The sequence below is a fragment of the Hyperolius riggenbachi genome, chromosome 1 (genome assembly GCF_040937935.1).
Source record: "Hyperolius riggenbachi isolate aHypRig1 chromosome 1, aHypRig1.pri, whole genome shotgun sequence".
NCBI classification, from domain to species: domain Eukaryota; kingdom Metazoa; phylum Chordata; class Amphibia; order Anura; family Hyperoliidae; genus Hyperolius; species Hyperolius riggenbachi.
The window spans coordinates 438,807,776-438,825,434 of record NC_090646.1 but is presented as its reverse complement, the minus strand read 5'-3'; the positions used below and the strand labels follow the sequence as shown (position 1 = coordinate 438,825,434).

The 17,659-nt window shown below is 41.2% G+C and overlaps 1 protein-coding gene across 6 annotated transcripts in view; it reads left to right on the top strand.

Annotated features, from left to right (window-relative positions):
* SEMA4D (semaphorin 4D) overlaps positions 1-17,659 on the top strand; it is a 156,935-nt gene that overhangs the window by 94,673 nt on the left and 44,603 nt on the right. For 5 of the 6 annotated variants that reach the window (XM_068237837.1, XM_068237847.1, XM_068237866.1 and 2 more), the window contains 7 exons: positions 957-1,132; positions 3,000-3,153; positions 5,233-5,455; positions 6,391-6,506; positions 7,832-8,004; positions 9,715-9,758; positions 10,074-12,062. In XM_068237837.1, the coding sequence (XP_068093938.1) occupies positions 957-1,132; positions 3,000-3,153; positions 5,233-5,455; positions 6,391-6,506; positions 7,832-8,004; positions 9,715-9,758; positions 10,074-11,011 (1,824 nt within the window). In that variant the 3' untranslated portion in view covers positions 11,012-12,062. Of the gene's footprint in view, positions 1-956; positions 1,133-2,999; positions 3,154-5,232; positions 5,456-6,390; positions 6,507-7,831; positions 8,005-9,714; positions 9,759-10,073; positions 12,063-12,251; positions 12,459-17,659 lie in introns of those variants that run through there. The other variant, XM_068237885.1, reaches the window with a different exon arrangement.

Here is a 17,659-nt window from a genome sequence, read left to right as displayed (position 1 = left end):
TTTACATTTATTGGAGGAACCCCTCCCTTCCTTTCAAATTGCCGGCATTTTTCCGGCAAACTGGTGGAGTAGGAGGTGTCTGGTAATGGAGGAATTGCTAATGGCTGCCCCCAGTATAACCCTAGCTATGAAAAGAGAAGGGTAAAAAGCGTGCACTGAAATGCTCATAGGCTGGAAGGAGTGTTTATTTATCTTTGTATGTGTCAGAGTGGTGCAACTAAATATTTTTAATTAAAAAAAATGTTTGGTTTGGGTCCGCTTTAAGTTATTCCAGGACCATTCAGACTCGTGGCAAAATATATATATGTTGGGATTTATCTCCTCCCCAAACATAAAAGGCGAGAGAAAATGGTACTTCGACTTAACTTGTGAATGTCTGCTCTTGGTGTGTAGTGAAAAGCAAATTGCTTGTGTTGTGACAGTCAGATGATGGTGACAGGCTGATGGTTGTTACTGGTAGATAAGACCACAGCAGTTGACAGGTGGTGGTGGGTACATTGTGATAAATGGCTGATGAAATAATAGAGCAATTGCAGTGACTACTGATTGGTTGTTTGCCGAGAATGGGTAGATTCCAGTGACTGTAGTGACAGACGGATGCAAGTTGACTGTAGTGACAGACGCATGGCGATCTAGGGAAATTCCAGGTAATGCTAGATAAAGATACCTTTGCAGTAGGCAGATGTGGTGATAAATACAGTATGTTGGTATGATCAAAGATTGTAGTAATGACTGGTTGTCAGTGGCAGATTATAGCAACTGTCAATATGCGACAATTGGGGTGTAGATGGAAGGGATAGTGATTGCAGCAGAACTGGTGGACCTTTTGCACCTTTACATTACCTGTATAAAATTTCAAGCCATTTTTTTTTTTTTTTTTTTTTTTTTTTTAAACCATTATGAAATATTGGATTTAAGATGTTTTAATTTCATGTATTGCGTAATTTGTCTTGCAGAGTGACCAGGGTGGCCTTAGAACATTGCAGAAGAGGTGGACAACCTTTCTTAAAGCTAGGCTGATATGCCACTCCACAGAGAATAATTTAATTTTTAATGTTGTCAATGATGTCTACATTGTCAAATCGCCAGATTTACAAGATCCAGTGGTCTACGGAGTATTTACACCTCACCTGTAAGTAGAAAATGTCAGTATATATGGTAATCTAGATGGCATACTTGCCCTTAACCCGTAACTCAAAATCCAATTTGTTTGCAGCATTCCTGTAATTGGTTGTTGGTGTACCAGAGACAAACTAAAATAAAAGATTTATACATACCTGGGGCTTCCTCTAGCCCTATCCACACGGATTGCTTCCACCCCGCTGTCTTCTCTGGTGCCAGGTCCCGTAACTTCGGCCAGTCTGAGCGTGCGCAATGTGCTCTCTGTCTGCCCAGAGAGTGCACAGCAACTTTACAGCTTGCGCTAAAAAGGTAGCACGCAGTTGTTGGCATATGGCACACTACCCTAGCAATGTTTGTGTAACCTAGGCAATGCACTATCTAGTAAGTGTAAGTAACAGTAAAATTGCTGTTCACTATCTGGGCAGAGCAACTTTCATGAACTTTTGTGTATATGCTCCATCTCTTCAGAACCCCCATCCCAATTCAATACTGTGTTGGAGTCCTATTATATATAAGCAGACATTCCTGATAACTGATCCACTAGTCTAGAGTGTTCAATGCCAAGCTGTAACGGAGTATGAAAGTGCATCAGGGCATCAGTTACAGTGTATCTATATAGCACAGGTACGCTTTACCACTCTGGCGGTCTGTAAATAGTGTGTCGGAGAGCTGTCGGTCCAAGTCCTTCAGCCGCACAGATAAAGCACTAGTTTATTAACCTTTGCAGAAGAAAAGAGCAAAAAATAAAACAGAAACAGACAAGTTGTGAGCAGAATTTGCACTATATTTACATATGTTTATCTAATCATGTCACATTTCACTTCAGGTATGCTTTAAGCACAATCCAATTCAATAGCTTATTTACATATGCTGTAATAGGCCAATATTTAGTTAGCTGTAGGATGAGGCTGGTGCTTTATTAGGGATGTTATGAAGTCAGCACATGAGCACAGTACAGCAGAAACTGATGTTATTGTTGACTGACTGGTTCGCTGTCTGGAGCCATTAGCTATCAGTATTTATAGCTGTGTTTCACTGACTCTAGCTGTCATTCCAGCTTTCAGCAAGAGCTGGGATCTGGTAATTGTGCTGGAAGGTCATTGCAAGGTTGGATTTGTAGTGTAAATGGCTCATTATACTTTGAGAACACAATATAAGGATAACTGTGCCAGACTGTATTCAGTCAGGGGATCTCATCTGCCAGCTAGGCTATTCTCCAAACAGGCGACACATCGTGAGCGCTACAGACACTTGGCTGTATTTGTCCTCTGAAAGGATGAGTGCATATTGCCTCAGATAGCAGTTTTGGTACAGTTGCAGTACAGATGTGCTGCTTGGCTCCCTGGCGGAGTAGCATGTTCTGCTCAGCGGAGAGGGAAGCGGACAGACATGTGACCATGCTGCAGGAATTTCTCAAAGTTCTTGCAGGGGACAGCGATCCCGCTGAGCAGTTTATTACATGGGAAGCCAACAAAGTACAAGGACATCTGTACACTCTGTAGAGATCCAGATGCAATGAACAGACACATTGGCTTTGGCCAATAAAAAATGTAAAGCATGTGTGTGGTTTTAGCAAGGTGCTCCCTAGTGCTTGTGCTATGCACAGAGGGAGGCTGAGCGCACACACCACCAGTGCAAATGCATTGGGGAAAACTACTGGCAATTATACAGAATTCCCATGCTCTACCTGCAGTGTCCAGTACAGGACCTACCAACATACGTTTGTCGCCCCATCTGTCACATTCCTATATTCACTTGAAACTTGGTTGTTGAGTAAAAAAAAAAATTACATCAGAAAATGTTGGTCATGTTGTAAGGCATAAAGGAATTTTAGTAGGATGAGTAACAATACATGTATTCATATTTTGTCTTTTTAGGAACAATGTTGGCATGTCAGCAGTGTGTGCATACAGTCTGTCTGCAATAGAAGAAGTATTTTCAAAAGGAAAGTATATGCAGAGTGCCACTGTGGAAGCACATACTAAGTGGGTGCAGTACAATGGACAGGTGCCGAAACCTCGCCCGGGAGCCGTAAGTCTCTATTCCTTCTGCTTTTTGGTTTACATGAAAAATACCTTTTTTTTTTTTTTTTTTTTTTTTTTTTTTTTTTGACGAAACTTATGAGGTTTGAAACTTTTAGTTGAAACCAGGAAGTTAGATCACCACCACCTGATTGGTGCCAAAACATATTTTTTTTTGTGTGGACGTCTTTCCATTTAATGCTTCTACTGACTGTTGAGTACATACAAATGAGGGTTCTGTTAAGTTCTGCCTTTACATTTATACCCTTTTACGTGCTATACAGGTGAAAAAGACAAAGTACTTATAATACATTAAAGAACAAGCGACACCCATGCTAACCTAGAAATAAAAAACACATATAGAAGTAGATAAATACTACTTCTACTTGCGTAACAGATGTATTGTGCTGTCCACGTAATGATTCCTGTGAATTTTATAAAGGAAAAGCAGAAAATCCTATTCTACACAGTGGCCATCTTGCCAAGCTAATGCTGACATCCTATCCTCCTGACTCTTGTTTTCCCCCCTCCCTTCTCTTGCTCATTGTATATTAATTAGCTGCCCTCCTCCCAGAGTCTTCAGACACTCCTACTGAGGTGTATACTAGGCACTACATTGTCTTATCCTCCAATCGCTGAGTCACCTCAGCCTTGCTTGTAAACACAAGTGAGCAGAGGTGTTTCAGATAAGAAAGCTAGGCAGCGAAATAAATGGAAGAGGAGGAATACATTATAGATAAAAAGAACTCCCAGCATTCAACTCTTTGGCACTGTTTGGCACTAGGGCCAGTGCTCCTAAAGTATGTGATAACTCCAAACCATAACAGCAGAAAAAGTTTTGCAAGTTTTGAATGCAGGGTTAGCATCTTTATCACTTAATACACTCAGACCAGTTGCTGTTGAAATTTGATTTTTATGGTGACCATACCGCTTTAACATATTACAGTGGTAACCATTTAAAAAACTGTATTCCTCAGTATGGTATTTTATTACTGTAGAGTACTTGAAATTTCACAGCCGCGTCTGCAGCTATGACTTTTCACTTTATTAGATACCTGTCAGGCATACATTCTGTAGCTGATAAGTGCATTCAGGCTTAATCCTATAGCTGCTTGGCACACTTGTCCATGTCCAGCAGGCACTAGAATTGTACTGAAACAGAGAAATTTAAAGGTGCATTGCATTTAAAAGGATATGAAGGCTGCCTTTCTTTTTTTGAACTATGCCAATTTCTTGGCTTTGCTTCTGATCCTGTGTTCCTAAAGCCTTGTATGAGGGCTGTCACCCAGGAGGGATTGGGACTCTAATCCTCAGGCCACAGTGTGGGCCAATTGATTATTGGCTTGCTGTGTTGCTATGGGGTGGTGATGCCAACTAGGTGGTGTATGATGGAGAACAATGCCACCACTTGGTTGAATCGATCGCTGACCTGCTGAGGACTTGGTGTTAGTCAGAAGTCATGCAATTAGCATTATTAGAGCATAAAGAATGCAGCCTCCGTAATTACCTCCAGACTTAAATAATTCATAGTTTTCCATGTTCTATTAGATATTACAAAGCCCTATGTTCTATCTCTGCTAGGTAATTACAACCCTTGGTAGCACTAATGCGGCTCATCAATGTGTTATCCTGTTCCTATTTACACCCAGCTGCAGATGCCTGAATAATGTAGGCGAGTCCTATCCTGCAGGACTTGGCCACATTGTATTACGCAAACACACTCCTATGCTGTGATAAACATCTGATGGGGAAGCTGGAATCAATGCCTGGCGGTGCATTAAGGGAGTTGGAAGAAGTCTGCCATTGTTAACTTTTTGCGTAATATGTTAATAGACTCGTCACCAGTTGTTTTGCATGCAGTTCTTAAATTCATGTGGCCGTAAGCCAGGACATGCTTGCTATGTGCTCTTTTTTTTAGCTTGTGTATCTAGCAAAATAGTATATTTAGAGTATAGGTAACGATAAATGGCATTCACCTTAGTAAGCATGTACGATGTATGGAAACACACAGTGCTCTTTCTAGTACCTCTTCTGAGCATTGTACAGATAATACTACAAACTTGTTGTGTTTTCTTTCTACTCTGTATAGTGTATCAATAATGAAGCAAAAGCCATGAATTACACCAGCTCCTTGAATCTGTCGGACAAGACATTGAAGTTTGTTAAAGACCACCTTCTAATGGATGAATCGGTGACCCCTATAGGAAGAAAGCCGAGGCTGGTGCTTCAGAATGTGACCTACACCCAGATTGTTGTGGACCGGGTGACAGCACTGGATGGCAATACTTATGATGTCATGTTTTTAAGCACAGGTAAAACGCATCTTTTCTTTTTTTTTTTTTTTTCTTTTTTTTTTTTCTTGTTCTGGTTATCTGGTAAACTTTTTACCCCTTCTGTGTAAACTTAATTACCCCATTAATTAATTGCATATCCATTTTAACAAGGGTCAGCTATAGTAAAAGGCTTTTTTGTGGCCTACCTAAAATACAGCATCCTGTTAAGGCACTGACAGCATTGGACTGCAGAATAGTCCATCTTCACAGGATGCTGCCCTGGGAAGCACAGAGTGGAATTGTATTTTCTTTTATTAGTTTGAGGAGCTTGAGACAACCACTGCCATTTGTATTGTGCCCAGCAAACTGTTAGTTGAGTGCTCTTGCAGTTTCCGTAAAAGTGCGCACACGCGCATTCACTACAGCATAATTGGATGGTAGTTATGAAGTAAGCTACAGTACAGTAACCTTTTTGCAACCTCCACTATTTTCTGATAAACCCTAGGTGAAGGTAGAAAAACTTTTTCCTACCCAATGGTTAAGCGCATAAAAAAATATATATTTAGTCCAGGTATGCTGGATTATTTGTTCTCCAACGTTCATTCCGTTAATTGGCTGCCTTGCAAGCGCTTGGAGTCGGACAAGTGAGAAGTGCTATACATATATTGGAACTATTATTACTATTAGTTGGTTTTATCTGCCACACAGTGTATTCTGACTATTGCAAGTTAAATTACATAGAAAGATTAACCTCTTCTTTCCCTGTGCCACTTGTCACATGACTGCAAAATGGCAGTAACTCTTTGTTCAGCAGTATTAACATGAATCCCTCCAGACAGTGTCTAAAATGAAAATAAAAAATGGACGTGTGTGTGTGAATATATAAACAGAGATCACAATGTTTTTGTATGTGCACTGTATTACAGATGTATACTTTTAACAAACGTTTCTATTTTTCCATTTTATCAATCTAGATAAGGGGATTCTGCACAAATCGATCAGCCATGACACTGAAATGCATATTATTGAAGAGACCGTGTTGTTCCCCGATCATGAGTCAGTTGAAACACTGATTCTCTCTAACAAGCAGGTAAGCTTCTTATGGGAATCAGTCGCCATCATAAACCTCTGTGGAATTTCCAGTCTTTTTATTTTGGCCACACACTGGCAGTATTTTTTTTTTATTTTTTATTGGAGCAACTAAATGTTCAAGAAAGTCTCACTATGCTTATTTCAAACATCCAATTGGGTGCTGAAAAAAAACAAAAACAAAATAGAAGCTAGGATGATCACTGCGCATGACATGATTGTGATAGTGAAATGTGTCAGCTTTTCATTGCCTAGTAACTTTAGCAATCACTTATGCTAGTAAAGTCAGTTTCTGTGACCGATCTGTTCCAGCCTGTGGCCAGAAGCGCATTACTCTAGCTTAGCTGAAAAGGCAGGAAGTGATGTAGGTGCCCTGACCAAGCCTATGCAGACAGCAATAATAAAACCTAAAAATGTAATTACCATTGCATCCTATGAAAGCAAATTTTGTTATTGCAGTCTGTCACACTTGGGAAAATATCTTCTCATTTGCTGTTAAGGGACTATCGTGAAATATTTTAACATTTAAAATATATGTGCACACATTTGTCTAATGCTTATTGTGGAGTAAATGCATACTTTACACATATGCATACACATGTATATTAAAAAAAATGTTTGTGATTATGGTCCTTTAATCAGAACTGCAATACCAAAGCTTACAAAAACTTTTTATATATCTATTGCATTAGCAAGTTTTGCTCTGTGGCAGATTCCTCTGACGTTTTGACATAAGGAGCACTTTAAATGTAACTGCAGTATGCCCAGCTTCCCCAAGGTTCTTTCTCCTGCTGCTGGTCCCTTGTGTCTTACCGTTTCTACCTTTGTGTATGAGCTGACAGCTTACTTTTCATAAAGCTTCAGTGCTGCTGAACAGCATTCAGTGTACAGTCAGCAGAGAGCTAATGGACTCTCTGTTGCCAGAAAAGACGCTTACGGAATGGATGACTGATCATGAATGCAGCCTGTCCTCTTTATAATGGATTCACACTAGGTAACTTGTCCTTGGGCATGCACATTCCAGTCAGCTCTTTGTTCATCATGGTGTGAATGGGGCACAGCAACAGCAGCATCCACACTGAAGTAAGCTCACAATGCTGAAATGTTACCCTAATAGCAAAGCCCAGTATTACAACTGGTTTTAGGCATGGTAACTATGCTTGTTTGCCTGTATTTTTATTTAATCCATTAACTACCCTCTTTGCATTCTGTCTTTTATTGCATTATTTCTGCACTGGACACCATAACATTCATTTGTGTTTTATGTTGTTCTCTGTATATCCACACATCTCAATCATGGTTTATGTGACTTGTTTTATTCCACAGAACAAAAGGTACATCTACGCTGGCTCCAATGCGGGGGTGGTGCAGTCTCCTGTTGCTTTCTGTGAGAAGCTGTCCTCTTGTGCAGAGTGTGTCCTGACAAGGGATCCCTATTGTGCTTGGCATCCAGTCAAAAATACCTGTGTGAATATCCTTCTGGAGTCCAACACTGACAGGTATTTCATTCAGACACTCTGACAGTAAATCATTTTACCCATCAGGAAACATGAGCATACATATATACATAGTTCTAAAGTGTGGAACACTGAAAAATAGAGGTAGCCCTGTAAACTTGGGCACATTTTAAAGAGACACTGAAGCCTCTTAAAATCCCACTTTTTATTCAACATTTAACTTCAGCACTATCAGCCCTGCTAAAACACCGCATCCCCGCGGCAGGAAGCGGTTTACAATCCCTCTAAATACTGAGGCAAAAATCCACGACTTTCTTGGCCATGTATTTTGCTGCCCGGGGAGGCAGAGCTTTTGAGCTGCAGCTCTGCCTCCATTAGCGTCAATCTCCAGCGGATCTCTGCCTCCCCCCTGCCCCTCAGTGAAGGAAGACTGAGAGGGGTGGGGCGAGGCGGCGATCAGCGGGCATTGATGTGAGTAGAGGCAGAGCTACAGCACTAAGGAAGCAATCCCCGCATCCCTCTACTAGGAAGCAATCCCCGCATTTAGCCCAGGCAATTTAGGGGGTTTGTAAACGTCTTTCTGCTTTGGGGATGCAGGGCTGATAGTGCTGAAGTTAAATGTTGAATAAAAAGTGGGATTTTAGGAGACTTCAGAGTTGAAATCTTGACATTATGTGGAAAAAGTTGTTTTTCTCCTGGGTTACAGCAAACTACAGCAAGGTTTGCTGATGGCTAGTAAAGAAGTGGTTTTGCAATGTTCTCAGCATGAATGGTTTCTAATAAAACTAAGCTGTACATTTATTACAAATAAATTCTTGTAGGTGTCCTTGTGACTGCAGTAACCTAAACACCCAATGTGGTAACTTTTCACCAATCCTTACTATGTTTTGGGATGAGTAAGCAGGGGTTATTATTATTATTTAGTATTTATATAGCGCCAACAGTTGGGTTGAACAGGTTCGCGACCTGACACCAGATAGTTTTCCATAATAAAATATAATCCAGCCAAGGTTTGCGGGATCATGCAAGTTCTCAGTTTTCTAATGGTTTTCACTTCAAAAGTTCCTTAGTTAATCATTCTAAATATGTTGACACGTTAAAGCTTTGCTCCAGGCAAACTGCCAGATACACAGATGTAAGCTGTTTTTCTTGCTAAAGTATTTGTCAATCTGTGTAACTAGCCCTGTGATTGGTACAACCCTGCTACAGCAAGTGTACCCAAGGCAAACCTCAGATTAAAAGACATACTTGCCTGAGAAGAAGGAAGCTACTGGATCTTATAGAGGCTTTCCACGTTGTCCTCCGGTCCCCCATTGTCGAGCATGCCCCCTCCCCCATCCCTGAAGAAAACTGACAAAGGCTTGTCTGTAGAAACATTGAGCTGTGCTCCTCTTAAGGCACGATTGGACCGTACTGCGCCTGAGATTCTGGAGTGTCTGCGCAGTAAGCTGGAGCCACTCGTGCATCAGTGGCTTTGTGCTACTGCGTAAGCGCAGACATGCTGGCATGGGTGCAGAGTGGCCATGCTTGTGCCCGAAGAGGAGCACAGCCCTGATCAGCTGGAGGGTCCTGGCGAGCAGCAGCAAGGAGGACCTGGAAAGTCTCTACACAATCAAGAGGTTTCCCTCCCTTTTTTTTTTTTTTTTTAAATATCAGTGTTCCCTTTAAGTAATTCTAGCACTTGCAGACTATAATGATGAAGTCATGAATCTGTGTGTTGGCTTACATATACATTTGTCTGTTTTTTCTCAGGGTTTTAATTCAGTCATTGAGTGGAGATTCTTCTCAGTGTCCAGGTAAGGATCATTTTGTTTTTATTTATTTTTGTTAAACCGTTTTGGTGTTTCAGCTTTCTAACCTTAGCTCATTACTTGTGTAGTGATTTGCAAATGTATTGTTCTCATCATTTTGACAAATAGCCATGTACAGCGTGTACAGAACACGTTGTCTTAGAACAGTATAGCTGTGTAGCTGCCTAGTTACATTAGGCCAGATGTGCTGGAAGAACTGTAAGACTTCCATTAGTACATTTATTTGAGATTGTCTTTGTTTTCACTGATTTTAGGAGTAATATAACAGAATGGTTGTTGATGTATACCCCACTTTTTTAGATTCTTCTGATAAAGGGATCCAGGAAAGTATGAGGTACTCTGTCAAGGCAGGAAGCACAGTAGAACTGAAATGTTCTTACAAGTCCAATCTGGCTTCAACGGTGTGGACATTCAATGGTAACAGCTTGAGTATGGCCTCTTCCAAATATATTGTGAACCACGCCCTAATCCTGCTTAATGTGACAGAGTCTGATGCGGGCACTTACCAGTGCTGGTCGCAGGAGCTTGTGTTGAATAAAGAATTTTCCCTGCTGATCATCGAACATGTTGTAGAGATAAAGAAGACGCCACCACCCTTGATTAGGACAACGCCAACTACAACCTCAGCACAAATTTCAACACGAACAGAAGGCTTAATTCTAACCACTCGATTTTTCACTATGCAAAAGGAGAAGACCACCAGAATGTCAACTACCCCAGTCATGACAACATCTTCTGGTGGTGCCGTAACCTATGTAAATGATAAAATGACAACGCCAACAGCCTCTCTGTCAGAGGTTTTCAGCTCCGTTCCCAATGCTGAAATGGGAAGAGCTTTGTACTTGAGCAACAACAACGACTGCTCTCTCCTCATCATTCTGGTCATAGTGTTCTTTTTACTATTTGTGAGTTTGTTGACCTACAATTGCTACAAAGGGTTCCTTCCAGATACTTGTCTGAAATATCGCAGTGCTATGTTATCTGGAAAAAAGAAAACTCCCCCAGGTGTGAAAGACTGCGAGCAGGGTCTAAAGGAGAACCTGGTGGAGAAGGGGTGTACAGAGAACCAGTGTAGTGGCACACCTAAAGCACCTCTTGACACTGGTTATGAGACAGATCCAGACTGTGCTAATGGGAACATCACTATTAAAGAAGAAGTGACAACTGAGGAAACAGAAAAGGACCAACCATTCGATGTTAAATGTGAAATAAAGTATGCTGACTCGGATGGAGATTGAAAGCAGCAAATTTATTCTTTTCAAATATGTATTCTGAGCCACAGATGTTAGGGCCACTTCACGGTCCACCGTCCAGCTTCACTCCATTTCATGAAAGGTTATATGGTTCTTGTGAATAGATTAACTTAAATGCTTGTACATACTTTCCATTATTTTTACATTCCTCTTCAGTTTGTCTTTCTTTGCACAAAGCTAACCAACTGTATTCACTATGTAAACATTCATTGCAGATAGCCTAATTATAAAATTAATTCCAAATTGGAAGTTATTTTTATCAGATTGGTAAGTATCTGGCTAACGTTGCCCATATAAAGGGTAAAGCTCTTCTCTTTAGTACTTGAAAACATAACTTCCAGAACAAAATTTATATAACTGTAAGTAGTCTTTGTTAATTTGCTTACAGTTTTGCTATAGACGGTTTTATTTTTTCTTTAGTTATGCTGTCTCAGGGAATACTACTTTTATTTCATACTGTACGACTGGACTGCAGGTTGTGTGTTACTAAAGAGATGGAGTGAGGTTATGGGCAGTGATTTATATGAACCGTTGTTGTTCTACATGCATTACACAGAGAACTGGATATATGAACTTTACTACTGATGCTGGGAAAGGTGTAGATAATCCTTGCACGCAGCAAAAAAAACCCCGCATATAATGGACTGGGAAATGTTTTCACCTAAATCTCTGCAGCTGTTAAACACTGGATAACTTGCATCAAACCACCAGTATACATTTCTATGGACTATAAGGGAAAACAGTATTTTAACAAAGACTCCTGATTGTGGAAAATACTGGAGGGATCTTGCTGAGACTGATAGAACTGCAGAACTGTCACAAGTACATGAACTTCAAAGCATGTGACAGTTCTACTCTTTTTAAGGGCATTCTTTCAGTATGTTCTTTAGCAGATTGTTTAGATGTACAGACATGACAAACCACACTGTGATTCTTGCTGTTTATATTCTGAAAATAAGTCTATTTTTCTATAACGTTCCTGTACAAATGTAAATTGATGATGCCCTAATATTAAAGTATTATTTTATTGTTCGGAGATGGTTCATTTACAGCGTTTTTCCTTCTTTGACCCATACATACCTGTCACCTTTCTTAGTTCAGACTTTTTGTTATCCCATTAATGCATGAACTTTCTTTTTGGCAGTGTTATGCTTCTGTGGCATACTTTTTTTTAATCTTTCTTAGCACCCTCTTTCTTTCTCTTGTGTCCTTGTCTGTCACACAGCCTCATCTCCCATACCTTTTCCTTCTTCTGCCACCTTCTTTGTATCCTCTATGGCCTCCGAGCTACACCCTTCACTATCCAGCATGCAGCCTGAAGTTCTGTCTAGCGCTGACCCAGATGTAGTCACATTACTTCCTCCTTTCCTAAGTGATCAGGGCCAGCTTGTTCATATCCATGGAACACTTCACCTGTTCTGTCATGCCACTGGTGAGTAAAACGGGGGGGGGGGGGGGGGGGTATAAACTGTAGTGTCCTGTAATACCAAGCGATAAGTGAAAAGTATACAATGCTTTACTGTCAAAAATGTGAATGTGTTAAAGTACTACTCTAAACAAAACAAAAGAACAAGTATGTAAGGTTTGCTTAGAGAAGGAAAGGTTTACAACCTGTCAGAGGTAGTTACTGCGAAGTCAAAATATGGATCTACACTTAAAACAACTTTGCTGTTCAGGCATTTTTTTCAAATCAAGTGCATGCAATAAGTGCCTAATCCTAAAGCATTTCACACATAGTACTTGCTCATAGGGTCCCCCATGAGTAAACACTTGGTGTAAAATGTGTTGGGGGTTTAGGCTTTTATTGCATGCACTTGATTAGAATAAATGCCTTAACAGCAAAGTTGTTTGGAGTACAAATCCATGTTTTTACTCTGAAGCAGGGCTGTGGAGTCAGTCGGAGCAATTTGTGGGTACCTGGAGTCAGTCAGGAAATGCCTAATACAGTGATGGCGAACCTTTTAGAGGCCGAGTGCCCAAGCCACGATCCAAAACCCACGTATTTGTCACGAAGTGCCAACACGGCAATTTATACTGAATAATGCTGCTGTTTTAGTAAAAAAAAATAAAAAAAATCCTGTATTAGAGACCACTCTACATTTAAAATGCTGCGATCAGCCCCATGTATGAATATCCCCTCATATATAAATATGTAATAGTATTACTGATTATACAGGTGGCTTCAGGAAAATAAATGAGTGGATGGTTTCTCACTGGTCAGACAAAATAAATGACATTGCACCATGTGTGCTTGCATAATACAGGTATTAATAGTGTACCTTTCACAGATTCACAAGTGCAGTGCATACTATGTCTGTAGCAGAATACATGTATGAATGAAGTGCAGGCTGTGCAGTGTGCACTACTCATACATGTGAGCACAGAGAAATAATTGCAGGATACATGATGCATGTATGCAGAGGTTTCTAACTCTGTATCCCTAAACTCCCATAAAGAAAGCCAGTATCTGACTGTGCAGCAAGCTTCTGGGAGAGGGAGGAGGGGCACCTACCAGGGGAGCAGCCTCAGCCCATCTGCAGTCCTTATTCCTCCTGTCTTTCATATTGGCACCTCATTGACTGTTCTTGCGTGGGGGATTTAGGAGCACGGCAGACAGTAATGGCTCGGCTTACAAGAGGAGAAGGGCTCTGGCTCACAGGGCAGCGACAGACATCGCTCAGGCTCAGCTGACAGCTCTGAGACATTCCTGCTCCTGTCCCCCCCCCCCCCCCCATACGCCCTCACATGGCTGACTGCTCAAATAGCGCGCGTCACCCTTCACTGTGGAGGACGGGGGGCGGTGCTCCAGCGAGTCTGTCTCCTCCGCCTCAGATGGAACTATAAGTTAATTGTTGGAAGGGGATGGAGGAATCAGTGCGCAGTGTGAGGTGGCAGGGGAAAATAATCTTCTTTCTCCTGCCTGTATCTGCGCTATAAAGGATTTGAGAATAGCGGAGGGGAGGAGGAGTAAAGGGGAATTTAGTTATTTTAATAAAGAAAAAAAACAAATATTTTCAACACAGAGGTGGTGGTGGCCAGCAGCACACGTGCCCACAGAGATGGCTTGGAGTGCCACTTCCGGCACGCGTGCCATAGGTTCGCCAACACTGGCCTAATACAAATAAGCTGTAATTAAGAGAAATTATGATAAAATGTTCTATTTCTCAGAAAATGGTAATCATAAATAAAACACGCGCTTGTGCAGCTGCAGTAAAGCAGTCACCCTATTTTTAAAATCAGATGTACATGATTGTGACTGTAAATCTGATGAGTACATCAGAATCTTTTATATATAATTACATATCTGCTGTAAGAATAAAGTGTGATGTGTAGTTGTCACTAGTAGGGATAGTCAATGAGATGCAAATCTGCATCTATGCAGGTTTATGCAAAATGATGTATGTACTCCCTTTGCTCATGAAATCAAAGAATTTGTTATGTTGGGGTTGGTGTCAACACATTAAGTGACACACTAGTACCATACTCTACATATACACTCCCTGCAGAGCTGTTGGGAATCCACTGAGAATGTTGTGCACATTGAACACAGAGGTGTTGTCTATCACCCGGAAACCTGGTTCAGATCCTGCATAAAGAATGTGTAATAGTCCTCTATCCACTCATTCTCCTGCAGAGTACCTGCACATCACTCTTACATGTACCCACAATCACATTGCCTAGGCTAGGGCCTGATTAATGTTTGTTCCTGTGCACCCACTACATGTTCTTTTACCAAGGACTAGTTTTGATTTCTATTTAACAGCATTTAACAACATTTTAAAACACAACTTTACTGATCCAAGACAAGAGATCCATATTTTACATGTACCAAGCTACCAAGAGCACGTGTCTGGCATTCTAATTTTAAAATTGGATATTTTGGTTGCAAATAAGGTTATAAAATCTACTGCTAATGGAGCTCAATCTGGCCCATAAATGTAGTACTAGTAATATGTTTAATTGCAGCCAATCTCCTTGTAACATATAGCATAAGATATAGCAACCACAACCTGAATTAAAAATGTATTACTGTAAGATCGCAAAGGATGAATGCTCTTCAATGCTCCATTTACATTCACAGCAAGCACACCAAACAGAAAAAAAACAGTCTGGAACCTTTAAATGCAATGCAGTTTAAAGAGCCAATAAACACCAATAGATCCAAAACAAATTGCTTGTGTTGAGTGATGCCTGAGAAAGCTTCTTGGAAGCAGAATGCCATAGCTGCTACATCATTTAAATGTGCAGAGTGACTCATCGTCTGTCCCTAGCAACATATGATGACTTACCTCCAAATCTCCCAGCAAGTCCGATGCATTTCTCGTTTGATCACAAAGTGGTAAGTGGGCAGGCAGGGAAGACTCCTTGTGCCGGTGGATGACCATTCACCACTGGACTCTTCAGTTATGGAGTACCTCCAGTTGGACTTTATACCTTTAAAACCAAGATCAGGATTGCAGCCGTATTTGAGGCTGAGATGTTTAAATTCCTAGTCCAGCCTTACATTTTTTTAAATGCTCATGATGATAAACTTACTTGTAAAGGAATGCTAAAAGTGTAGTACATTCCATGTTTGCAATATATATATATTTAAACTTCTTGGCTGGCTGGGCCCTACCGGTAGTTCTTTTCCCTGCTGAGATGGCAAACGTTGCACTTACATGGCATCTGGTTGTACTCCAAACTAGTGCTCCTACTCAGCCACAGACAGTAGGGGGCTAGAAAGGACACCAGGCAGTCGTCTCCTATGAGCACAGAGCCAATTACCTCCCATCTCACTCCTGAAAGGGAACCTAAAGTTAGAGGGATGTGGAGACTGACATGTTTGTTTTTCTTTTTAAATAATACACATTGCCTGGCTGTCCTGCTGATCCTCTGCCTCTATTACTTTAAGCCACAGACAGAACGAGCGTGCAGATCAGATGTCTATGACAAATCTGACAAGATTAGCTTCATGCTCGTTTCAGGTGTTACTTAGACCCTACTGACCAGAAAGATCAGCAGGACTGCCAGGCAACCGGTATTGTATAAAAGGAAATTAATAAGGCAGCCTCCATAGGTCTCACACCTTGGGTTAATTTGAAAAGAGGCTTTGTGCTGAGTAGAGTTGGTCAAAAAGATGTAGGTTTCTCTGGGCCAGATTTATCAAGAGTGTCTGAGAAAAAAAATATTAGTAGGTTTTTAGAAATCCGTGCAGAAATGTCTCCGGCATCTTAAGAAATAACTAGATTGTGCTGATTCCTTCTTAAACTGTAAGGATTAGGAGCTAGGAAGGTCTCTCAGGCAGTGCAGTGTGTGAGGGGAATTGCTGTTGCTGAGGTAACCAACACACCTGCTGTCAGCAGGCTCTGAGTGAGTGGGGAGGAGCCCTCCACAAATCACATCTAGTCTGCACTATCTGGAGAACTGCTAATGAGCACTTCTTATCTGCAGCAGTTAAGGAATGGATTTGCACTTTTCTTAACTGTAGTTTAGCTCTAGAAATCTACGCTAAACTGCCACTATTACATACTTTGGGAAGTTTCTTACTATCATGCAGAACTGTTCTTCTGCTGGTTAGAACAGTTTTAGAAGAAAAAACTGTCGGTAATGCTTTGATAAATCTGGCCCTCTGAGTCTCCAGCTGGCGCTCTGTGTCCTCCAAAGCTTATGTCCTTTGTAACCCCAGCGCCAGTTGTCAGAACTCCTCCCTTTTCCCCCACCCCCAGCTTCTAGTGGTATGGCCCATAGCCATGGTGCACTGTATGTAGGGCGATGGTGTGTCACTGGGCCTGAACTCTCATTGTTTCCTAGAAGTATCCGCTATCTATGGAATCCTCCGAAGCCTCTCACAATTTCTGCAAAAACTAAATTCTAAACAGGAGATCCATTGGATCTTTCACTTTAGTTGGTGGTCCCAGATGTCACACAGTTGTGCAGAGAAAATCCAAGGCTTCAGCATGTTTGGATTGTATGTCATTTGCGCTCACAGCCACTTAAACACAAATTAGTAGTACATGGTTTGTGAAACATCAGTGACTCCTTCTCCTAAGGCCACTTTTACACGGGCTGAAGGCTGTGAATTCACTGCTTGTCAGTTGCTCCCTTGAACTGGCCAGGCACTTACTTGCACTCAGTAAAAGCGGTGAAGAGGCGGCTCTCCCATTGAATTGCATCGAGCTTGTTTGCGGCCCTGATTGGATGTGTCATGACATGGTTCTCTGCTGCAGAGTAACAATAATTTGTCTCAAAACACTGCCACACGTGGTTTTCCAAATTGCACCTGAATGGTGCTTGTGACCGGCAGCCGGGAGGCTGAACCTGAAAAGCACACAATTCAACCTTTTGAGTGAATGCGCACGGACTCTGGTGTAAAAGTGGCTGGTGTGTGCAGAGCTGGTGTCCTGGAGCCCTTCAGCATTCCTAATCTGCATACTTGTTTCACATCAGGGATTAAAGTAGTAGTCTAACCAGGGGATAAACCTCTTCTTAAAGGGGTCCTGAACTCAACTCCTCTCTGCTCTAAAAGATACACAACATAATAACCTTTTTAACAAAAAAACATGTACAGCTGATACAAATCCTAAAATAAATCTGCACAGTTTCTACTTCCTGATTCATGGAAGCAGACATATTGTTTTCAGCCTGTGCTTT